Below are 25,890 nucleotides of genomic sequence, written 5' to 3'. Positions count from 1 at the left end.
ACAGCTGGCCGTTGAGACACATGACCAAGACTGGGTTTCATTCTCGTTACACTTATGTACCAAACTGAACCGAAGTACTTCTCATTTGATTTCCTTAAGATCAATGTGACCAATGCTAGTCTGTGTTGTGTCCAACCGTGTCGTTCAAAATGGATTCCCTGCCTTAGGTTATTCGCGGCCACGAGGATGATTGATTTATTTGATTTATTTTACTTTCCTCTTCTGCCACTTTTGGCTAATCGCGAAGATGAGAATGAGTGACGATATGATGAAATTGATGAAGGGACACTCACAAAAAACACCAATGGTCAGGTTGGGATCCGAATCCGGGACCAATGGCATCGTAGCGAGAGGCGATAACCACTCCGCCACGGAGACCGGCGCATGTCAAAAGCAGCAATTGAGTTCGGATCCTTCAGTACCAAGAGCGTAAGTCGACCACCCAACATCGAGGCGTCCAAGCATTCCAATTATAATGATGATAATATATTTGAAAAAGAAATTAAGAAATATTTAAAAGGATAATTAGAGACGATAAAATCCAAGAAAAATACAGTCCCTACCAAAAGTTTAAGACCACCAATATTTTTCATATTAATGAATCCTGACCAAAAGTTTTTGGTACAAATATGGACTGAAATTGTATGGAAGTAATATAGTGTGTGAGGCATATATTGCCGAAAAAATATAGGTATACGTCTTGTAGTTCTTGAAATACGAAAGTGGAAAATCAAATTTCTTAACTGAAAAATCCAGCATTTTGAAGTACAGATGAATGTGTATACACGAAACCGACGTCGTTATGACAGTACTGAATTTTTGCCTGTATTGTGGAACATGAACGAAGGTTTTGGTGCAAAAAAAATTAAAAAAGTAATTCTCGTGTTTAATATTTTTTTTCTAAAATTCGCAAAATAAAAAAAAATACAGCGAAAACTGAGAGGTCTTCAGATAACAATATCTTCCTCAGCGACTGCGCTGGAGTGAACAAATTTTATCAGTCGTTAGTTCAAATGTGTGTCAATAGATGGCGCAGAAAGACATATCTCGAGTAGCAGCATTGTGCAAGTCCAAACCTGTTTTCGTTACGCTTGATAATAAACAGGCTGTTTGAATCGCAAGCTACGTGATAATGGGGAAAAAAATCTGTGCCCGTGGCCGTGAAATGGCAAATAATTGGTACGTACAGATGCAATAGGTTCCAATAGAGAAATTGCAGTCGCATTGAATCTGAGTATGACCTGTGTGACGAACACAATAAACAAATTCAAATTCAAGCAGCAAGGTACAGTGGTTGATAAACCACGCTGCGGCAGCCCCAGGGTAACGTCTGTACGCGAGGACCGGATTATCTCTGAAGTATAGAATGAGATTACACCCCAAGAATGCCAGAAATTGGTCCGCAGCATGTGCAAATGTGCTTGAAACTCAAAGTTGGACTATTGACTATCAAAATTTCACACTTCATTCATCTAATTTCAGGAGAAATGTTTGTTTGCAAGTATATTTTCAAAGTTCAGATTTAATGATTTTACAAATTGTACCTTTAGTTGCATCTATTAGTTATAAGTGCATTAATATGCTCTAACACTTCTTGATCTTGATGTAGCTTTCAATAACATTACATAATAATTCCAATTTTGTATTAAAGTGTTTTTTCATGAAAAGCACTCGCATATGTACTTTTTCTGTTTGTCTGAAAAACACATGACAAGGTGGTCTTAAACTTTTGATAGGGACTGTATGAAATAGCCCTGTATTATCTGAAGATGTACAGTCACCCGCAATAAAAATAGGACACCTACATCCTGAAATATAGGCTTCCCTGCAAGACGTTATGTGTGTTGCCTAACTCTATGGCGTAAAGTGGATTTTAATAGTAAATTTTCAATGGGAACTTCTACCACCGCCTAGAGTTAGGCAACACACATAACTCCTTGCAGGAAAACGAGTGTTTCGGTGTCCCATTTTTATTGCCGGTGACTGTACTCGTAAATAAGATAGGAAAAATAAAATGGAAGGGTTTTAGATACTAACCTGGGCCCATCTGATGATGGAGTCTACCCTGTTGTTCTCGTTGTTCATGGCTCCGCAGTTGTTGTGCAGAACGGCTGCCGTCACACCGATGGTTGCATCGTTGCCCTTCACCCCGCACAGATAGGCGGTTGCTGAGCAGGCGGAATCGGCCACTTGCCTGTCCACGCAGTATGTCTAACAGTGCAGAGGAGATAATATGTTAGTGCAGAGTATTCATCGTTGTGAAGAGGTTCTCCAAGCTATCGAATTAAGAACTCGTTATAGCCGCTTCATCGCTCATCTAAAGTACTTACTTTCTTTCTATTCCGCTTATCTTTTGTCGCTTATCTACTTCCTGGGTTAATCGCCACGCTGAAGATGAATGATCAACTGATGATGGGACGAGCACAATGACACATCCGTAAAGAGGCGCCAACTTAAGATAAATTTTTGGGGGGCAAGGTTGCCATAAACAATATTTTATGTATGTAAATATATATATATATATATATATATATAATGTGCCCCTCTACCACTGAATTTTGGGTGGGCAGACTTTGCCTTGGCCACCCAAAGTCAGCGCCTATGCATCCGTACCTTACCCACGATTCGAACCTGAGTGTGTTAATTTTGCCAGTTTGAAAAAAGAAAACTCCGATTCTTTTCAGTATCATGACAAATTAATGCATACAGTGTGGTATTTCCAGTTGGTGAAAATTTAGTATTTCTCTTGAAGCATATGAATATTATGTAAAATTGTGTATTTAGTTACCTCGCACAAGTACCATAAATTAGCAACCAGAAGGGGAATTCAATAACAAAGTAGGGAATTCCCCCAAAATAAGACCCTTCTATGCGGTGTAAGAAAGTAAACTTAAGTTTTTTTTTTCAAAAGAAAATGTGTTCTCATCTTTGTTTATGTACGAGGACTGTAATATTAACAATAGGAATACTGTAAGTTTATGTCCCTTCGACTACTGTTCTGTTAAAGGGAATTGTCCAGAAGCCTCCAGAAGAACTACAACGATATGTTCGCAATTTTCTCCTGTCCCAGCTTTTCAAGTACAGGTCAATGGCATTATTTTCAAATCATTTCCGAGAGCACCAGTTACAACATGAGGTGCAGATGATACAGAAATTCATAATAACCCACATTAAATTCTTAACGCAGGATAGTAGATTCAAAGTAAGTTTTTGTGGGGTTTAACCAGCAGAGTTTATTATTAAAAAAACTGCTTGCGAGAGAACAATAAAAATGCAACTACATGTTACTTATGAATCCGCTATAAAGACAGAAATAGATGGCTATTACATCTGATGCGCAGGTGTCAACTGAATCTCCTATAAATGGCTTTCCTTATTGTCTTCGCTGCGTGAATTTTTAACTTACACTGAAATAGAATGAATGATAAGTGAGAAGCACGTGGGAAGCATGATCAATGGTTTCGCCAACGACCGAATTCATACACCAGACAGTTGAATGAATTGGTCGAAGCTATGGTCGGTTGTTTGTAAACTGTCTGTCCTTCAGCTTGATGATTAGGTTTTATAGGCTACAACAGCATTTATTTAATTCTAGGGAGAGGATTTTAATGTGCAAAATTATGGTCGGGAAAGGCAAAAAGAGGTTCTGAAAATGATTTTAAAAGCTGCTGATAAAATGTCCTTATTCAATGCTCTCTTTTCCTGCGCCTTCTGTATATAATGCACGCGGACCTCATAGAGAACTGTGGTTCCACCAAATAGGTTTAGTTGAAGTTTGAGTATTCTCTCGAGGGTTTGGTACATTATCTTGAGCACTATTTGGGCCGCAATGATTATCTTATACCATTTTATAGTTCTCGTTCTGCTCTACAAAATGAGACTATAGGATTGTATGAAGCTGCTCAAGAAGGGTGAAAATTATTTATTTTTCTGTCCGATTTTTTAACAAAACATTAAAGAGGAAGGGAAAAGGTGCTGAAGGATCAAAGAGAGGGTAAAAAGGGGATAAATGTGCTAATCTCACGAAAAGGTGCAAAAAGGTGCAACAAAGTGTGTTCATTTTCCTTGATTTCATGTCCTAAAATACATATCTCAAACGATCGGTATGAAAACAGCTATATTTTTGGAAAGATGCTGCACCTTAAAATCCGCTCCCCACTAATAATATTACTGCCATCGGAAAGGGGGGGGTTAATTTATATTGCCTGCCACCCACTGCTTTCAATAAAGTTCTATTGTTGGTTTTAGATGTCACCAGGAGCTATGGTTGACCTTTAGACGTTAATGAAGAGATTATCACATTTTCAAAGGGTAGGAGTGTTTTCTATATTAATGCTAATGGCCTATTCGTCACATCTTGTTCCATATTGCTCAGAAACAATGGACCTTTCATCAACTTGCACATTGTTCACTTGTACAGTCACAAACACTTCTGGGTTCTATTGAAACTAAATAGAGTTATTACAGGCCAGCAGTGTCCGTGACTGTAAGAGTGTAATGTGAAGAAAGCAAATCAAAACGCTTGGACTAGAACAAGGCTACAAACTGCCTTACGTAATTGACTGAGTTGGTGTTTTAAATCTATTTTATGCACATCAAGGCTAATCGGGACTGGATCTACAGTTTAAAGTTGTATCCGAACGAGTGTCGAACCCGGGACCCCTTGATTACGAGGCGTCGACGCTACCATTGCGCCATCTGGGAGGCCCTGCGCCTTATGTTACGTACGTAGACGAAGTATGTATAGTTTTCTTATTTTACGTCGCTTTTCTGCCTCTTTAGTCTAATCTCGATGATTGTGATGTGTGAATGGTGATTTGATTAAATTGATGGAATGATATTCACAAGGAAACAACCAGGGCTCGAACTTAGAATCTTAGGTAGCGCTAAGCCACCGAGGCGACAAAGTCGTGTCAACATCTGTGGCGGAGTGATTGGCACAGGACGCTACAACGCCAGAGATTCTGGGTTCGAATCTCGGCCTAGACATGGGTGGTATTTGTGAATGTCTCTTCATCAAGAACATCATATCATCACTCAGACTCATCTTCACGATTAGCCAAAAGTAGCAGAGAAATGAAGTAAAGTAAAGCAAATCAATAACTCGACAAAACAGTAGATGAAATGTTTTTCTCCTCATTGGTGTCTGATAACTTCATGCAGTTTTCGGGATACAAAGCACTCTGTGATTGGATATGATGATTTTTTATTCGATTTCCGCTAAGGTTCGTGATATCACGTAATCCTGATTGATAGCAACTGCCTTTGATAACGCAATTCTCTGTGTACACAAAGTTGGTTTTTAGAGTATTCAAGCGCTCTTGTCCTTATCTATAACAAATAATACACCGTGATTGTTAACTTATTCCAGTGGCGGCCGGCGGCAAGTATGATGGGTAGTGCCAACGTGACTAAGAAATCGAAAAAAAAACTCCGCAATGCCCCCCGCTCCCTCCTTGAGGTTGCCCCACTGGGCAACATGTTTATCCTCGTTTGGTAACGTGGAAAACAGTGTGTGTTTAAGTAATAACACACTAATACGATTCATCTTCACTCACAAGCCCATCTTTATACACTACAGGACACTTCACTAAAAACACAATTACAAGAGGAAGGGAAAACAAATCTTCTCACCTTCTCCTCCCCATGCACACGTATTCCAACTGGATGTTCAAAATATTCTAGACATTTGATGTAAAAAGAAATTGTCGAAATGCCAAAGAAAACTCGCATCACCATAGGATTTTTTACTTTTATATTTTTATAAAGTCTGGTTGGCCCTCTAGGCGCATCTATCTATTATCAAAATGTTCATTTAACTTTGGAAAAATACTAGGTTCGTTTCTCCAAAAGTTGGCAGAAAAGTAGATAGTACCTTTTTCAAGCATTACTTCCCCAACGGGTCTTACAAATCCGTCGTATTTAGCGACTTATCTGTGAAGATGGCAACTGTGTCAACACTGCGAAAGTTTCCTCGCTGTGCCAAAGCGAAAACGGGCACGTCTGGTGTCTTATGGGCTAACCCCCTTGGCTAACACCACCCCCTGCCACCTTCTTCCCGGTGTAACGGGGAATTTGGATTCCGTAGAAAAGTGAATGTACAGTCAATTTTCTACGCAGTCCAAATTCCCCGTTTTCGTGACGGGGAATCTGGACTCCGTAGAAAAATGACTGTACAGTCAATTTTCTACAGAGAAAAATGACTGCCCTTTTCAGTTCCCGACAATTAAGCAGGGGGTAAAATATCCCCGTAGAAAAATGACTGCCTGTCAATTCCCACTTAAAAGAGGGGGTACAAATTCCCCGTAGAAAAGTGACTGCCCAATTAAATCCTGCTTATATTAGGAGGGGGTACAATTTCCCCGTAGAAAAGTGACTGCCCCCTTATATCCTGCTTATATTAGGAGGGGGTACAATTTCCCCGTAGAAAAGTGACTGCCCTATTAAATCCTGCTAATATTAGAAGGGGGTACAATTTCCCCGTAGAAAAGTGACTGGCCCCTTATATCCTGCTTATATTAGGAGGGGGTAAAATTTCCCCGTAGAAAAGTGACTGCCCCTTAAATCATGCTTACATTAGGAGGGGGTATAATTTCCCCGTAGAAAAGTGACTGCCCTATTAAATCCTGCTAATATTAGAAGGGGGTAAAATTTCCCCGTAGAAAAGTGACTGCCCCCTTATATCCTGCTTATATTAGGAGGGGGTACAAATTCCCCGTCGAAAAGTGACTGCCCCCTTTATTCCTGCTTATATTAGGAGGGGGTATAATTTCCTCGTAGAAAAGTGACTGCCCCTTTAAATCCTGCTTATATTAGGAGGGGGTATAATTTCCCCGTAGAAAAGTGACTGCCCTATTAAATCCTGCTAATATGAGAAGGGGGTACAATTTCCCCGTAGAAAAGTGACTGCCCTATTAAATCCTGCTAATATGAGAAGGGGGTACAATTTCCCCGTAGAAAAGTGACTGCCCCCTTATATCCTGCTTATATTAGGAGGGGGTACAAATTCCCCGTAGAAAAGTGACTGCCCCCTTAAATCCTGCTTGTATTAGGAGGGGGTATAATTTCCCCGTAGAAAAGTGACTGCCCGTTAAAATCCTGCTTATATTAGGAGGGGTATAATTTCCCCGTAGAAAAGTGACTGCCCTATTAAATCCTGCTAATATGAGAAGGGGGTACAATTTCCCCGTAGAAAAGTGACTGCCCCCTTATATCCAGCTTATATTAGGAGGGGGTACAAATTCCCCGTAGAAAAGTGACTGCCCCCTTAAACCCTGCTTATATTAGGAGGGGGTACAATTTCCCCGTAGACAAGAGACTGCCCCTTTAAATCCTGCTTATATTAGGAGGGGGTATAATTTCACCGTAGAAAAGTGACTGCCCTTTTATATCCTGCTAATATGAGAAGGGGGTACAATTTCCCCGTAGAAAAGTGACTGCCCTATTAAATCCTGCTAATATGAGAAGGGGGTACAATTTCCCCGTAGAAAAGTGACTGCCCCCTTATATCCTGCTTATATTAGGAGGGGGTACAATTTCCCCGTAGAAAAATGACTGCCCCCTTAAATCCTGCTTATATTAGGAGGGGGTATAATTTCCCCGTAGAAAATTGACTGCCCCTTTAAATCCTGCTTATATTAGGAGGGGGTATAATTTCCCCGTAGAAAAGTGACTGCCCTCTTATATCCTGCTTATATTAGGAGGGGGTACAAATTCCCCGTAGAAAAGTGACTGCCCCCTTAAATACTGCTTATATTAGGAGGGGGTATAATTTCCCCGTAGAAAAGTGACTGCCCTCTTATATCCTGCTTATATTAGGAGGGGGTACAAATTCCCCGTAGAAAAGTGACTGCCCCCTTAAATACTGCTTATATTAGGAGGGGGTACAATTTCCCCGTATAAAAGTGACTGCCCCCTTATATCCTGCTTATATTAGGAGGGGGTAAAATTTCCCCGTAGAAAAGTGACTGCCCTATTAAATCCTGCTAATATTAGAAGGGGGTACAATTTCCCCGTAGAAAAGTGACTGTCCCCTTATATCCTGCTTATATTAGGAGGGGGTACAATTTCCCCGTAGAAAAGTGACTGCCCCCTTAAATCCTGCTTATATTAGGAGGGGGTAAAATTTCCCCGTAGAAAAGTGACTGCCCCCTTAATTCCTGCTTACATTAGAAGGGGGTATAATTTCCCCGTAGAAAAGTGACTGTCCTATTAAATCCTGCTAATATTAGAAGGGGTACAATTTCCCCGTAGAAAAGTGACTGCCCCCTTATATCCTGCTTATATAAGGAGGGGGTACAAATTCCCTTTAGAAAAGTGACTGCCCCCTTTATTCCTGCTTATATTAGGAAGGGGTATAATTTCCCCGTAGAAAAGTGACTGCCCCTTTAAATCCTGCTTATATTAGGAGGGGGTATAACTTCCCCGTAGAAAAGTGACTGCCATATTAAATCCTGCTAATATGAGAAGGGGGTACAATTTCCCCGTAGAAAAGTGACTGCCCCCTTATATCCTGCTTATATTAGGAGGGGGTTCAAATTCCCCGTAGAAAAGTGACTGCCCCCTTTATTCCTGCTTATATTAGGAGGGGGTATAATTTCCCCGTAGAAAAGTGATTGCCCCTTTAAATCCTGCTTATATTAGGAGGGGGTATAACTTCCCCGTTGAAAAGTGACTGCCCTATTAAATCCTGCTAATATGAGAAGGGGGTACAATTTCCCCGTAGAAAAGTGACTGCCCCCTTATATCCTGCTTATATTAGGAGGGGGTACAAATTCCCCGTAGAAAAGTGACTGCCCCCTTAAATCCTGCTTATATTAGGAGGGGGTATAATTTCCCCGTAGAAAAGTGACTGCCCGTTAAAATCCTGCTTATATTAGGAGGGGGTATAATTTCCCCTTAGAAAAGTGACTGCCCTATTAAATCCTACTAATATGAGAAGGGGGTACAATTTCCCCGTAGAAAAGTGACTGCCCCCTTATATCCAGCTTATATTAGGAGGGGGTACAAATTCCCCGTAGAAAAGTGACTGCCCCCTTAAACCCTGCTTATATTAGGAGTGGGTACAATTTCCCCGTAGAAAAGTGACTGCCCCTTTAAATCCTGCTTATATTAGGAGGGGGTATAATTTCCCCGTAGAAAAGTGACTGCCCCCTTAAATCCTGCTTATATTAGGAGGGGGTATAATTTCCCCGTAGAAAAGTGACTGCCCCCTTAAATCCTGCTTATATTAGGAGGGGGTATAATTTCCCCGTAGAAAAGTGACTGCCCCATTAAATCCTGCTTATATTAGGAGGGGGTATAATTTCCCCGTAGAAAAGTGACTGCCCCCTTAAATCCTGCTTATATTAGGAGGGGGTATAATTTCCCCGTAGAAAAGTGACTGCCCCATTAAAGATTTGATTGAGTTGCTGTTTTAAGTCCACTTTATGCACAGTAAGGCTAATCGGGACTGGACCTACAGTTTAAAGTGGGATCCGAACCACTTGTGCCTCCACCGGGTATCGAACCCGGGACCCCTTGATTACAAGGCAAAGACGCTACCACTGCGCCATGGAGGAGGCCCGGACTGCCCCTTTAAATCCTGCTTATATTATATTTCATAATTACACGTACAGAAGGATGAGTTCCACACTGAACTGCTAGCTGACGGGTGCCAGAAATTTCCACTATTACTATCAAAAAGATGTGACTCGTCACTTCGTTCATTATTGTCTCCAAAATCCATGTTTTCTAACGGTGCATGTACAGCCTACGTAGCGGGAAAGTGTGGCTTATGACTATATCACTACACAGATGACCACCTGGTTGGAGAGCCAAAAACTTCAGTGATGTACATATTATACTGCCATTCGAAAAGAAAAATGACAATGTCTCGCACTTTTTGGACAGTGGGTTGCTTATTGTGCATGATGGTATGTTCAACAACAACAACATAAAAATCAAACATGTGGCTTAAGAATATCATCCACTGACTCCTTCATGTGTTAAACATGGTGAATAATATGTAATAGGTTAGTTGCAAACCACAACGAAATTATAAATGTCTGTATTTGATAAAGTTTTTGTATAAATTTAAATACATCACATATTATATTAAAATGCACTACAGCATTATTGAAATACATATTTAGTGAAAAGTGATAAATCATAATTCTCATGCTATATGCATTGTATATTATTTTTTTGTTCAATTTTTTTGAAGTTAAAACAATTGTTTTATTTGACTTGTGTACTCCTGGTGTTTCTGAATCGTATTGATTCTGATCAAAATGTTACAACTAAAACTATAGTCTGTGTGTAGATGTATCTTGTTATTTGTTCCTATGAAAATATGATTAGTGTGTACATAAATATGTTGGTGTGTGTAAGTATGTTTATATGTAATATATGTTTCTGTGTAACAAAATTATGTTTTATCAACCTCATAACACGAATAACGTGTGTATTCGATTATTTTAAAAATTGATCAAAGGTTCTATCATAAAATGCATCAATGTAATTTTTAAATTCGAGAGTTACTACGGATATGTGGAAGCAACCACTTTCAATTATATTTTACAAGTTATAAAATATTTCCATGTTAAAATATCGCTTCTATGGGCTCTCGTCGTGCTTTTCAAATAAATATAATTACCACAAGGGACAAAGTGTTTTACTTTTTGTTAGTTATGCATAAATTATATAAGAAGTATTTTTATGATGAGAAACCTATATATTTGTGACAGTACACACACACATTGCGTACAAATTTGTTGTCCAAAACGTTTCAAGAAAATGCAATTCAAATGTCTCGATTGATGGATTGATTGAGTTAGCGTTTTAATTTATGCACACTAAGTCTAATCAAGAATGGACCCACAGTTTAAAGTTGGATCCGAATTACTATGTGCCTCCACCGGGTATTGAACCCAGGACACCTTTATCACCCTCCTCAAATGGTAGACTCATTCAAATGTTTTGATGAACATTCAAATGAGAAAGTTGTACGTAATAATTAAGTCAATGATGAGCCAGATACCAGAGTTATAAAGGCTTTATACGACAATATAGTATATCTAATTTCCCTACTGTTTTGTGAAGTAAATTAAGTAAGCAGCAACTTTTCTCCGTAGCATTTTGTATGCAATTTCTCATGTAAGAAATAATTATTAGAACAGTAACTTTTCTAGGGGAAATTTGTACCCCCTCCATATATATTATAGATAAAAGGGGGCAGTCACTTTTCTACGGGTAAATTGTACCCCCTTCTCATATTAGCAGGATTTAATAGGGCAGTCACTTTTCTACGGGGAAATTGTACCCCCTCCTAATATTAGCAGGATTTAATAGGGAACTCACTTTTCTACGGGGAAATTATACCCCCTCCTAATATAAGCAGGATTTAAAGGGGCAGTCACTTTTCTACGGGGAAATTATACCCCCTCCTAATATAAGCAGGATTTAAGGGGGCAGTCACTTTTCTACGGGGAAATTATACCCCCTCCTAATATAAGCAGGATTTAAAGGGTCAGTCACTTTTCTACGGGGAAATTATACCCCCTCCTAATATAAGCAGGAATAAAGGGGACAGTCACTTTTCTACGGGGAATTTGTACCCTCTCCTAATATATGAAGGATATAAGGGGGCAGTCACTTTTCTACGGGGAAATTGTACCCCTTCTCATATTATCAGGATTTAATAGGGCAGTCACTTTTCTACGGGGAAATTGTACCCCCTCCTAATATAAGCAGGATTTAATAGGGCAGTCACTTTTCTACGGGGAAATTGTACCCCCTTCTCATATTAGCAGGATTTAATAGGGCAGTCACTTTTCTACGGGGAAATTATACCCCCTCCTAATATAAGCAGGATTTAAAGGGGCAGTCACTTTTCTACGGGGAAATTATACCCCCTCCTAATATAAGCAGGATTTTAACGGGCAGTCACTTTTCTACGGGGAAATTATACCCCCTCCTAATATAAGCAGGATTTAAGGGGGCAGTCACTTTTCTACGGGGAATTTGTACCCCCTCCTAATATAAGCAGGATATAAGGGGGCAGTCACTTTTCTATGGGGAAATTGTACCCCCTTCTCATATTAGCAGGATTTAATAGGGCAGTCACTTTTCTATGGGGAAATTGTACCCCCTTCTCATATTAGCAGGATTTAATAGGGCAACACTTTTCTACGGGGAAATTATACCCCCTACTAATATAAGCAGGATTTAAAGGGGCAGTCACTTTTCTACGGGGAAATTATACCCCCTCCTAATATAAGCAGGAATAAAGGGGGCAGTCACTTTTCGACGGGGAATTTGTACCCCCTCCTAATATAAGCAGGATATAAGGGTGCAGTCACTTTTTTACGGGGAAATTGTACCCCCTTCTCATATTAGCAGGATTTAATAGGGCAGTCACTTTTCTACGGGGAAATTGTACCCCCTTCTCATATTAACAGGATTTAATAGGGCAGTCACTTTTCTACGGGGAAATTATACCCCCTTTTAATATAAGCAGGATTTAAAGGGGCAGTCACTTTTCTACGGGGAAATTATACCCCCTCCTAATGTAAGCAGGATTTAAGGGGCAGTCACTTTTCTACGGGGAAATTTTACCCCCTCCTAATATAAGCAGGATTTAAGGGGGCAGGCACTTTTCTACGGGGAATTTGTACCCCCTTCTCATATTATCAGGATTTAATAGGGCAGTCACTTTTCTACGGGGAAATTGTACCCCCTTCTCATATTAACAGGATTTAATAGGGCAGTCACTTTTCTACGGGGAAATTATACCCCCTTTTAATATAAGCAGGATTTAAAGGGGCAGTCACTTTTCTACGGGGAAGTTATACCCCCTCCTAATATAAGCAGGATTTTAACGGGCAGTCACTTTTCTACGGGGAAATTATACCCCCTCCTAATATAAGCAGGATTTAAGGGGGCAGTCAATTTTCTACGGGGAATTTGTACCCCTTCCTAATATAAGCAGGATATAAGGGGGCAGTCACTTTTCTACGGGGAAATTGTACCCCCTTCTCATATTAGCAGGATTTAATAGGGCAGTCACTTTTCTATGGGGAAATTGTACCCCCCTCTCATATTAGCAGGATTTAATAGGGCAGTCACTTTTCTACGGGGAAATTATACCCCCTTCTCATATTAGCAGGATTTAATAGGGCAGTCACTTTTCTACGGGGAAATTATACCCCCTCCTAATGTAAGCAGGATTTAAGGGGCAGTCACTTTTCTACGGGGAAATTGTACCCCCTTCTCATATTATCAGGATATAAGAGGGCAGTCACTTTTCTACGGGGAAATTATACCCCCTCCTAATATAAGCAGGATTTAAGGGGGCAGTCACTTTTCTACGGGGAATTTGTACCCCTTCCTAATATAAGCAGGATATAAGGGGGCAGTCACTTTTCTACGGGGAAATTGTACCCCCTTCTCATATTAGTAGGATTTAATAGGGCAGTCACTTTTCTACGGGGAAATTATACCCCCTCCTAATATAAGCAGGAATAAAGGGGGCAGTCACGTTTCTAAGGGGAATTTGTACCCCCTCCTAATATAAGCAGGATATAAGGGGGCAGTCACTTTTCTACGGGGAAATTGTACCCCCTCCTAATATTAGCAGGATTTAATAGGGCAGTCACTTTTCTACGGGGAAATTATACCCCCTCCTAATGTAAGCAGGATTTAAGGGGGCAGTCACTTTTCTACGGGAAAATTGTACCCCCTTCTCATATAAGCAGGATTTAATAGGGCAGTCACTTTTCTACGGGGAAATTATACCCCCTCCTAATATAAGCAGGAATAAAGGGGGCAGTCACGTTTGTAAGGGGAATTTGTACCCCCTCCTAATATAAGCAGGATATAAGGGGGCAGTCACTTTTCTACGGGGAAATTGTACCCCCTTCTAATATTAGCAGGATTTAATAGGGCAGTCACTTTTCTACGGGGAAATTATACCCCCTCCTAATGTAAGCAGGATTTAAGGGGGCAGTCACTTTTCTACGGGAAAATTTTACCCCCTCCTAATATAAGCAGGATTTAAGGGGGTAGTCACTTTTCTACGGGGAATTTGTACCCCCTCCTAATATAAGCAGGATATAAGGGGGCAGTCACTTTTCTACGGGGAAATTGTACCCCCTCCTAATATAAGCAGGATATAAGGGGGCAGTCACTTTTCTACGGGGAAATTGTACCCCCTCCTAATGTAAGCAGGATTTAAGGGGGCAGTCACTTTTCTACGGGGAATTTGTACCCCCTCCTAATATAAGCAGGATATAAGGGGGCAGTCACTTTTCTACGGGGAAATTGTACCCCCTCCTAATATAAGCAGGTTTTAAAGGGGCAGTCACTTTTCTACGGGGAAATTGTACCCCCTCCTAATATAAGCAGGATTTAATTGGGCAGTCACTTTTCTACGGGGAATTTGTACCCCCTCCTAATATAAGCAGGATATAAGGGGGCAGTCACTTTTCTACGGGGAAATTGTACCCCCTCCTAATATTAGCAGGATTTAATAGGGCAGTCACTTTTCTACGGGGAAATTATACCCCCTCCTAATGTAAGCAGGATTTAAGGGGGCAGTCACTTTTCTACGGGAAAATTGTACCCCCTTCTCATATAAGCAGGATTTAATAGGGCAGTCACTTTTCTACGGGGAAATTATACCCCCTCCTAATATAAGCAGGAATAAAGGGGGCAGTCACGTTTGTAAGGGGAATTTGTACCCCCTCCTAATATAAGCAGGATATAAGGGGGCAGTCACTTTTCTACGGGGAAATTGTACCCCCTTCTAATATTAGCAGGATTTAATAGGGCAGTCACTTTTCTACGGGGAAATTATACCCCCTCCTAATGTAAGCAGGATTTAAGGGGGCAGTCACTTTTCTACGGGAAAATTTTACCCCCTCCTAATATAAGCAGGATTTAAGGGGGTAGTCACTTTTCTACGGGGAATTTGTACCCCCTCCTAATATAAGCAGGATATAAGGGGGCAGTCACTTTTCTACGGGGAAATTGTACCCCCTTCTAATATTAGCAGGATTTAATAGGGCAGTCACTTTTCTACGGGGAAATTATACCCCCTCCTAATGTAAGCAGGATTTAAGGGGGCAGTCACTTTTCTACGGGAAAATTTTACCCCCTCCTAATATAAGCAGGATTTAAGGGGGTAGTCACTTTTCTACGGGGAATTTGTACCCCCTCCTAATATAAGCAGGATATAAGGGGGCAGTCACTTTTCTACGGGGAAATTGTACCCCCTCCTAATATAAGCAGGATATAAGGGGGCAGTCACTTTTCTACGGGGAAATTGTACCCCCTCCTAATGTAAGCAGGATTTAAGGGGGCAGTCACTTTTCTACGGGGAATTTGTACCCCCTCCTAATATAAGCAGGATTTAATTGGGCAGTCACTTTTCTACGGGGAATTTGTACCCCCTCTTTTAAGTGGGAATTGACAGGCAGTCATTTTTCTACGGGGATATTTTACCCCCTGCTTAATTGACGGGAACTGAAAAGGGCAGTCATTTTTCTCTGTAGAAAATTGACTGTACAGTCATTTTTCTACGGAGTCCAAATTCCCCGTTACACCGGCTCATGGTGGAAATGTTACTCGCTGAGACTTCTCACGTGTTTCAACTTGGTTAGGCCAGGTCTTGAGTGGCGCGGTCCGCTGCCTCGCCGAGGGTACGAAACAGCTGGCAATGCAGTGAGGAGGTTGGGGCTGTTCATATCTAGTCTGTGGTTGAGGCGGTCGTGACGTCAGCTTGACCGATTGCAAGATTCGAATCTCCTTGTCTGTAAACTATCAATGTATTAATTTAACAATACTTGGGCTATGTATGCATTTCTTCTGAAGGTAGTGCCATGGCACGGCGGCTCTCCCCCTTGAGCCGCCGCTGTTTTATTCTAAACTCCGTACCAGCTAACTGTGGACCAAGCGAACGAGAACAAGTCTCTGCGCAAGTAGTGACGCGAGACGGCTCCACCAATGAACAGTGAGAGAAACGGGATTGTGTAATGGGCGACGTGAGTTACCCGATTTCATCCTAAGCCTTGCAACCTTTCGAAAAGGATAATACCGAACGCACATGGCAAACGGACCGTATTTTTGTCTCCAGGTCATATGATTGGTTTAAGAATTTCTTAGGGAACTATTAGGGATAAAACTGCAAGAATCAATTTTGACAAGCCGTGCATTTAGCGTACGGATTAAGGTCTGGACCGTACGTCCGTACATGTACGGTCAGGACCGTACTGTTGGCAACGGTGCGCTTTCACCACTCGATTTTTCTCCTCCTCCTCTGCCGATATGTGCGGCCCTGCTCTACAGTTAGCTGGGACAGGGTATAGCACATGAGTCAACAGTAACAGGAAGGGGTATGAGAAATTCCGAGACGAAGGTTGTCCATGGTATGCTAACACGGCTGTGGAACGAAATGCAGAACCGGTTATATCTGCCACGTCAGCAAGGGTGGACACAGAGAGCATATATGAGGTATATATATATATATATATATATATATATATCAGAGTTTTTCTATCGGCATCAGAAATACCAGCTGTCAGTTGTATCGTTTATCTGTAGCAAATTTTCTAAAAAGCTTCACAGACTCATGAATCACCCTTACATATCTTTACCTTTGAAATGCCCGTATAAGGAAACGTTTCCATGTTGAGAACTGTTTCCTCTCCAGTGGCATTCTCCTTCTGGCCTTTGTAAATCCTGCTGGCGACTATCGTAGGCTCCGACATCCCATCGCCCAGGAACAAGATGGCGTTCTTCGCCACTCCAGTGTTCAGCTTCTGCCCCAGTTTGTTCTGTAAGGTCTTCTGAGCATTCGACACCCAGTAGCTAGCACCTGGAAAGGCAACAAGATTATATTCAATTCTACTTTTAATTGAAAAATGCCATGTGTCAATTTTCTCGCTCACAGCAATTGACATTTTTTTGCGTGAGCAACCTCAATATTTATATGACCAAATTGCACCGTAGAGGAATAACGGAAAATAAATTCACGATTCCTGTACACAAGACAACGTTATATGGAAATTATTTCATAGTACCAACAATATGAATGGAATGAACTCCCCCCACAACTGACCTCAGCGAAGCTCCACCCTGCAACACACAATTTAAACTTAAAGAAACATCTGCTGTAGTCCAAACAATAGAGTCTGGCTTTGGCTTTTCTGTAATGAACAGGAATGAGATATTGGTATTAATTTTAGTTTGAACATTATAATTATAGTACTCTAATTGTGGTTTCAGATTGAACTCTGCATCTTCAGTATATTAATTGTTTATATTATAAATATATATTTTTTTAAATATATTTTTCTACTCCACTGTAGAAGTGATTTTCGGAAAGTGTAAAGTATCAATTGAAATATGTATTTGACAAGGGTTTGTTGTAAGAGCGGTCCGCGAGGCCGAAACACGCCCTCTCAATAAAGGCGATTCTATTCTAATTATTCTAATTAATCAATAAATATTTAGGCTATGTTCACACTGAATCCGGATTAGACCGATCTTGTAAACGGCAGAATGTGAACGCCATATAAATAAGTGTAAGTAGTCACATTGAAACAGATCTATTCTGGCATGCACGTCCATATTTCACCAACCACCGATTTGAACCACATTATTTTCTTCTTTCGGCCCAATTCGCTAGAAGTGTAGTGCTGTGCGCTCCATATAGCCTACTTGATTTCTTACGTTTTTTGGGTGCCAATATAACGTTTGTTGAGTTGGTTTGCAAACATAAACCAGTACATAATTCACAGAACAGTCATAATCTGGAGGCAGAAAATTGTGGCTTAAAATTACAGGGGAGTTGCAAGCGCTGTGAGAATTCAGCTTTTGCTTCGGGGTACCGGGGAGAGGTCCACTCAGTGGCGTATTTGTGATTTCATTTTGGGAGGCAGGTTTTTTTTGGGGGGTATGCACATTTCTATATGTTACCAGTCAGTAAACTAAACTACTCGGTGGGGGCACATAGTGATTCGGATCCCACTTTAAACTGCAGGTTCATTCCCAACAAGGACGTATTTAGGGGAGTCCAAAGGTCCCGGGTTCGATCCCCGGCCGGTTCAAATCCGGGAACTTTTCTAACGATGGAAGCGGCCCCGGCGCCCACCCAGCGTCGAATAACATGGGTACCTGGGGGAAACCCTGGGGGGTAAAGGCGGTCAGGGGCGTGATGCTGATCACATCACCCCCACTCACGACCGGATCAAGAAAGTGTGGGGCGTTACCCCCACACCCCCTATACGCCTTCATGGCGTGGTGCTATGCACAGGGGAGCACTTTACCTTTTTTACCAGGGAGTCCGGACCCCCCCCCCGAAATCTTACCAAGTTCAAAAATAAAATAACGAAAATGTACTTTTCGGCATAATACTGTACTCGATTGTACTATAATCGATGGTTATTTATTTCGTATGAACTGGGAAGGCGAAGGTTATTGTATTTTTATTATTATTATTATTATTATTATTATTATTTAGATCACACTGCTTTGAAGGTCAGTACCAAAGAACATTTATACACACCACTACTTATGATAAAATACATAAAATATTAATCAGGAACTTTACTTTTCGTCAACTGGATCTAACGTTGTACTTTTTTTTATTAGTCAATAAATATTCAATTCTTTATCTATTTCACATTAATTTACTTTATTTTTATACAAAATTTGGCCATCTTAAGTACAATCAAACTAGATAATAAATATATGATGTTATATCTATATTCTTGTACCATCTTTTTATGTATTCATGTAATAATAAAAATGCAGTATTAATAAATTTACACATTTTAATTAATATTTAATATCATTATTTTAATTTAAACATTATTATTATTGAGACACTTGGTTCGGACCCCCCGAAATATATTTATAGATACTTGCCTGATTCCCGATTAGCCTTTCTGTGCATAAAGTGAACTCAAACTCAAAGAAAACTAAACTATTGCCTTGCGGTTCTAAGAACCTTAGAATAGTAGTTCTAACCTGGGTCTTTAAATCGTATAGCATTTACAAGTAATTTAGAAACACTTAGTTCATTTACATTCTAAGAAAACCCAAACGCATACCCAAAGAGAACTATCGAACCAGTAACACCGAAGACTTGACCACATTTCTAGTGGGAAACTCAAACTTAACGTCTATTTAACCTACCTACAGGTTTCTTGTGAACACTTTAATACACGTAAATTCTCAGCATTATGTCATGAAAACGTAAGTGGGAAAGGTCAATTGACTCGATGAAGTTGGTCAGTTGCAGAATAGTGTCATTCCTTAATCCACAAGGCTGCATGTTTTTCGGCAGGGAAATCTTTAATAACTGTAACACGGGACACGAATGATTTTTCAATTGCGGGAGGAACAGAGTGGTTTAATGAGATTTTGGAAGACTATCATTGTTTGTGTTATTTTTTATGGGTTTTCGGAATATTGAAAGGTCGATACCGTGATAGGGGGGAAAAAATTCCGGCCGGTTCCCGACTCCGAGAAATTCCAAATTATCGTGTTTAAAAGTGTTTCTCGATGTTTTCTACATTATATGTTTCGGAAATTTCTTGATATTATCCGTTTTTATTACAGAAATGCAAAAGCAAGCAACTGAGGGAAAGTAGTGTGTAGAATTCCAGATTTTTCACGCTGTCGGGAAATTTCGAACATTTCCCAATTTAAACTGGAAATGGAGAATACGAAGTATTTTCCGTCCCAAACGTCAGATTTTAAAATGTTCAGATTCCGATCCCGTCCGGCACAGCACTAATATTTTTAAAAACGATAAATTAATTTTAAGACAGAGTTTCCTGGCTTCCGATTGCGGTAGTTATTGATTTATGGTTTATGTTCGTTAACCAAGTCAATATACTTTTTGTTGTGCACTATTGTCACCCAAACAACGCAAGAAGTCAAGTTTAAAGGGCGCACGGCCCTACATTTCTGGCGAATTCTGCTGGAAAGAAAAACTCCTCCTGCAGGTTCCTAATTTGAATTACAACCGTGGGGCCGTTTTAGAATTGGGGCCGAAAGGGTGAAGCGACTTACAGCCAGAGCTGGTAACCAACTGGAAAGATGGCTTTCACCAGCCAAGAAGAGGAAATTATTTCTCGACAGTGCTTGTGAAAATTCAAAGCCGCTCAGAGGGGACTGTTACCCGTGCATCCTCCAAATTTGAATTACAAGGTTCAAGCCTATCTTGAGTTAGGGCCAGAAGGGTGAAGCTACTTGCAGCCCGAGCGGTAAGAATTGACAATATAGAGAAAGTCTGTAATTCACTTCCTACTTCTTATACTCACTTCTTATGCACTCCTGGTGACGTATCTGGAGTTACGATTTGGGGGTCGCGTGTTAAAATTGTACATTTACGTGTAGAAGTTGGCACAGGCACCATCTTTCATGTAAGAACAAATGACGTTCAAACATTGTTCGTTGGTTACGTGCTACAAAACTAGGAATTGCTTATTGAAAGTGATCATTGGCCCACAAATCATTCACGGATAACCATTTCAGGTAAGGTTAGGTTAGGTTTAGTTAGGTTAGGCAAGCATAGTTATAATATTTCGTTCGTAAAACTCAGCATATACTCCACCGCTGATTTCAGGAAAAATGGCGTGTTCCGTGAAACATTGTTCGTCGGTTACACAAGGTATTCCTTATTGAAAGTGATAATTGGCCCACAAACCATTCACGGAAGGTTAGGTTAGGTTCAGTTAGGTTAGGCAAGCATAGTTATAACATTTCGTTCGTAAAACTTATAACATTTCGTTCGTAAAACTACGCATATACACCTATATAAAAAATTCAATCGGCTTTTTTTTCTAATTTCCAGATGTGACCCCCGGTTTTTTACAATAGATTCGTGATTAGGAGGCCAAAATTAGTTAGTATATCGAAAATTAACAAAATTGGAGACTTTCTCTATATTGTCAATTCGCTCCGCCCGAGTTGGCAACCACCTGAAAAGATGGTCTTAGAAAGCTATTTACGAGTAAATTTGTTGGAATCGGGACATCGACTATTGAAAACAAATTTACCGGGCCACGGTCTCACGCAGGTTGAGAACCACTGTTCTAACGTTCTCTGCCACGTACATCAGTTCGGCCGAAACCAGGTCCAATGTGACTATACTCTTAGCAACAGCTCAAGATTATCTTATTATTTTGGAACTCTGCATCTTTTCGTCTTGTTACGTACCCAATAGGCCTAATACTTGTAAATAGTTGCTAAGTTGAAACAGAGATGGCAGCACTGGACGGGTAAAAAGAAAGATCGCCATATTATAGACAAATGATAGTGTATTTAGGCATAAAAGTAAATCAGAAAGATGAACAATAATAAAATACAATGTAAAGAAAAAGAAAAGATATAAAAACTACGAAATTAATAAAGATAATAGCAAAATTAGCAAAGTGCTCATATGCAAATATATGCGAAATATAAAGAAGTGAAAGTACCGATATAAATTTGAGTCTAACAAATTTTAGAGTTTTCTCCATATTCAATTTATTTTTCTCGCTTCACTCTATGGTTTACTTTCTGAAAAAGAACCCTACTCCGTAGCCGTAGCATAAAGGTTTGGCACCCTAAGGATGTTGCAGTCTCCTTTCTATCTCCCAAAGTTAATCACGACGACGAGTAAGATGGGGATAAGGCAACAAACAGAATGAAACAGCCATGCTCGGAATTTGAAGCTAGGATAATCGCTTTCATAAATAGTTGATTATAAAAATTGTACATTACATGATGTGATATCCTGAAACTAGACGACCGATACAGGCTCTCCTAAATTTATAGATTGTGAAGTACGTGCTTCAATACTGTCATCATCGCCACAGAAAATTTGCTCATACTCTCATATATTTCGTTCATTGTACGTACAATGAAATCAATCGAGATTCCTCGAACGTTCTCGTATGACTATTTACCAAGGGCGCAGGATTTTTCATTTTTAGTCAGGGAGGAGGGAGCAGAGTATGATATCACATCTTGACGTTCAGTCGTTGAAACTTATATTTTACATTTTTATTACTATTAATATTATTATTATTGCTTTACAAATCATATAATTGAAACTGAATTGAAAATACTTTAACGTTGTTGACAAGTTCAGAATTGTGGCCACTTAAAAAATAGAAACTGGGTTCGCCTTGCTTACTTTTTATAAACACTTTGCCTCTTTGTAATTTTCACGATGCAAAAGCACAGGTACAGCGCCTTGAAGAACGTAGTGTGGAAAACGACCCAAGAAACTGGTTCCCCAGACGGATGAGAAACATAGATGGCAGTGCGATCAATCTCGGTGCTAATTTTCTTATGAAAGTAATGCGGCTTTGTTAGTTTTTGGAATATATTATGTAGATTTGTTTGTCTTGAAAGGCGGTACGTGAATTGATGGAAACAGTTATATTTGTGGAAAGAAAAGTAAAATAAAATTAATAAATAAATAGTATGTGTAACACAAGAAGAAACATCGCAAAGTGATTCCGGACGTCAGGTGTTGGATTGTGTACTAGAGTTTTATTTTTCTATGTTATTAGAATATAAATAGTATCCTGAGAAATATTTCATACCGAAGCGACAAACCACAAGTGTCGCTTGAAAGCGAGCAGTCGGTAATCAATGCAGCCTTTCGAACCGTAGGGACACAAGCTCTGACTGCACCGTTTCCTCAAGGAGATTTTACACCAAAGCGACACGCGACAAACGATACGAGGATTTCACACCAAAGCGACACGGGTCCTTCGGTCCAAGGCAACTTTCACACCGGAGCGACATATGTTGCTTGGAAACGAGCCAATCAAGAGCAACATTTCACATCGTAGCGGCATGACGGGAAGCACAGGCCAGCGTTCGGTTGGTGAAATCCTCAAGCGATAAGTGTCGCGTGCCCCTTGTCGCTTTGGTGCGTAATCTCCCTAAAGCAAGACACTCGTTGCATCGCGCATGCTCGAACAACAAACCACGACAACATGTTGCAAGCTATTGAGGAAATGGCCCAGCTTGAGCGACGCACAAGCGACAAAGCGACACGTGTGACTTATCGTGTCGCCTAGATCTGTTGTTGTAATGTGCGGTTTATCGTGTCGCCTATCTGTTGTTCGCACAATTAGCAGCGAACGCTTGCCAATAGACTGAAGGCACCATGTCGCTTGTCACTTAGTTGGGAACTCCCCCTGTAGCGCGTCGCTTCGGTCTAAGCACTCTTCCTTTAAGGAGCTTTCCGCCCGAAGTAACAAGTAGCACGCGAATACGCCATATGAACGTGTCATTTGCTGTTTGGACCCTCATGTGCAATGAATGCTATTTTACAGTCTTGAAGTGTGTGTCACTAGTGACAGTGTGAACATCCCGTGTCGCTTGTCCCATTGGTTTGAAAGTTTCCTTACACTCATGTCGATGACACTAAGAAAGTTTTGTGGGGTTCCCCTTGTCGTTTCATGGAATCATCATTGTCATCATCGCCGCGATTAGTTTAAAGCGGAAGAAAAGAGACAGTAAATATCCAAAATACAAACGCTTCAGTGTGTATATCTTTAAAAGAAATGATGATGATGATAATAATGAACCTAATTCATACACAAAAATTTAGTTGCCAAGAGCATTACACGCGTATTTTTTCTCCCGTATTTTTAACGAAAGTATGACGATAACAGGACGTGGTCGACTGTCTAGAATGTTCGTTAATATCTTCGCGACCACTGTACCAAATATCATAGCAATTATCACATTCATAGAAATGCTTCATGTAAAAGAATCAGACGTTGCAGCGAAAACTCCATTTACTTCCATTATAAGCAGTCGAACACCAAGCACCGGGGTCAACACCAGCGCCTCTAGCGGATCATTTTCGAGTGGAACCAGCCAGAGCGCGCAGAACTGTGCCGTTTTCCACACTACGTTATTCAAGGCTCTGGAGCACAGGTATCAGAGAAATACCACACTTAACCTACACTGCTTCACGGTATCGGAAACTTCTGGGTTGTAAGGATACAATTGACTTCAATCGTTACAACCCAGAAGTGTCTGTGACTGTACCTCTGATTCATTTTTTACGCACCGAAGGGTACTGAAAATAAAAAGCAATTCAAAATGACGGCACGTTAATTATCAAGGTCATATCGCGACTTTTCGGGGTCCCGAACAGTCGAAAAATTCTAAAATTTGAAAGTGGTTAATTCTTGGTATTTTCTGCACTATAAGTGTGTGAAATTTCATGGATTTGGTAGTTTTTATTACAGTAAGTGCAAAAATAATCACTTCAGGGGGAATAGTGTATAGAATTCGAAATTTTCACCACGTCGGGATATTAAACATACCTCTTCCCAATCCCATCCCGACCAAGATTTTTGCGTCTCACTCCTAGTTACGGCAGTCAACTTCTTTCAAGTCTCTGGTAAAAACATTCTCTAGTTATTCTGTTGGATATGGCTGTTAATTGCCTGTAAATCACAGAAAGCAATATCATTTGTAGTAAAATATCACTATATTCGTATTATATGAAAAATTTCCAAATATCTGCCCCCCCCCCCCCACACACACACCCTTGCTGGCGCCCTTGATATTTACATTGTAGTATTAATTTCTGACTTACAATATCTGTCCTATTACTGGTAACTAGAAATAATGGATCACAAAACACACCTTCTTCATCTGCGTTCACAGGGCGTACATTGACTGTCATCATTCTTGGATGCATTTTATCCACATCTGAAAACAAGAAGAAGAAGAAATGGTTACAATTAGGGGCACAGTATTCACGGACACCTACAATATGGAGTTTCAAGGAAAGTTACTTGCAAGCATCAAACAGATCTATATACACTATAGGTACCAAATATGACATCGCACATGATCAATAAGAACGCACAATTTAATCAGTTTTATGACACGGATTTCCACCTTGTTTTGGGAAGACATGGACAATTCTAGTATCGATGAAAGGGCAGAAAATCACATTTTTACGTAGTTTTATATCTAAACGAGGCTTCATAATAATTTGTGACATCTTCCAGAACCACTAAAATACTCATGCGATAATCTATCTCATTTTCAGATATCTTGAAGAAGAAAAGTACAGGACGTGTAGAAAGTATAAAATTATGCAAAAATATTTTCCAGGCACTTACCAAATCAACATTTCCCCTCACACCGGCAAACCCGCCCCTCCTCGTCTGTCTGGTCTAAATATCGTTTTGATGCCAGGTTTCCTTTGATTGATTGTTTGATTTGGTTTATTTTACTTGGTATTTCTGCGGATTTTGACTAATCACGAAGATGAGGTTGAGTGATGGTATGATCAAATTGATGAAAGGTCACTCACAAAGAACACCCATGGCCAGACCGTGATTCGAACCGGGGATCTCTGGCAAGTTTTCGGTATTTGGTGCATATATACAGTATAGCTATCAGGGTTTCGGAGCGGAGTGCGGAGCGTACTAAAGGAGCGCTCCGGAGCGACTCCGAAGCGTCGCTTCTACTCCGCTCCTCGCTCCGGAGCGGAGCGTGGTACGACAGCACTCCGATCCGGAGCGGGGTGGTTCGACTTTTTGAGTCGCACGCTCCGATCCGTAGCGGAGCGCGATGTAACAGCACTCCGCTCCGGAGCGGAGTGGTTCGACTTTTTGAGCGTGATACAACAGCGGAGCGTGATACAACAGCAAGGGAGGGGGGACGACGACAATGAGGCAGAATTTCCATAAAATAGTAGTATTACTCCCTTTAAAAAAATTATTCAGTTTGAAGTTATCATGTTCCTGCAACGCCCTTGCAATAATTAACATATATTACTGTGACTGAAATGAAATTATATGCGTGAAGTATGTACTTTTTGATTGATTTTCATTTCCAGGTGGCGTGGCCCCCTCCCTTCCGGAC

The 25,890-nt window shown here is 40.5% G+C and overlaps 1 protein-coding gene across 1 annotated transcript in view; it reads right to left on the bottom strand.

Moving 5' to 3' along the window:
- The window catches only part of LOC145987165 (alkaline phosphatase-like), a 60,608-nt gene that overhangs the window by 15,081 nt on the left and 19,637 nt on the right, over nt 1–25,890 (bottom strand). Inside the window, exons 2-4 of the mRNA XM_083121676.1 lie at nt 24,658–24,723; nt 16,635–16,855; nt 2,038–2,211 (exon numbers count right to left, since the gene is read on the bottom strand). Of these exons, the coding sequence (XP_082977802.1) occupies nt 2,038–2,211; nt 16,635–16,855; nt 24,658–24,723 (461 nt within the window). The remainder of the gene's footprint in view (nt 1–2,037; nt 2,212–16,634; nt 16,856–24,657; nt 24,724–25,890) is intronic.

The sequence above is a fragment of the Lepisma saccharinum genome, chromosome 4 (assembly GCF_977018435.1).
Source record: "Lepisma saccharinum chromosome 4, izLepSacc3.1, whole genome shotgun sequence".
Lineage (NCBI taxonomy): Eukaryota > Metazoa > Arthropoda > Insecta > Zygentoma > Lepismatidae > Lepisma > Lepisma saccharinum.
Note: the sequence above shows the minus strand (reverse complement) of the source record. Positions and strands in the feature narration are given on the sequence as shown.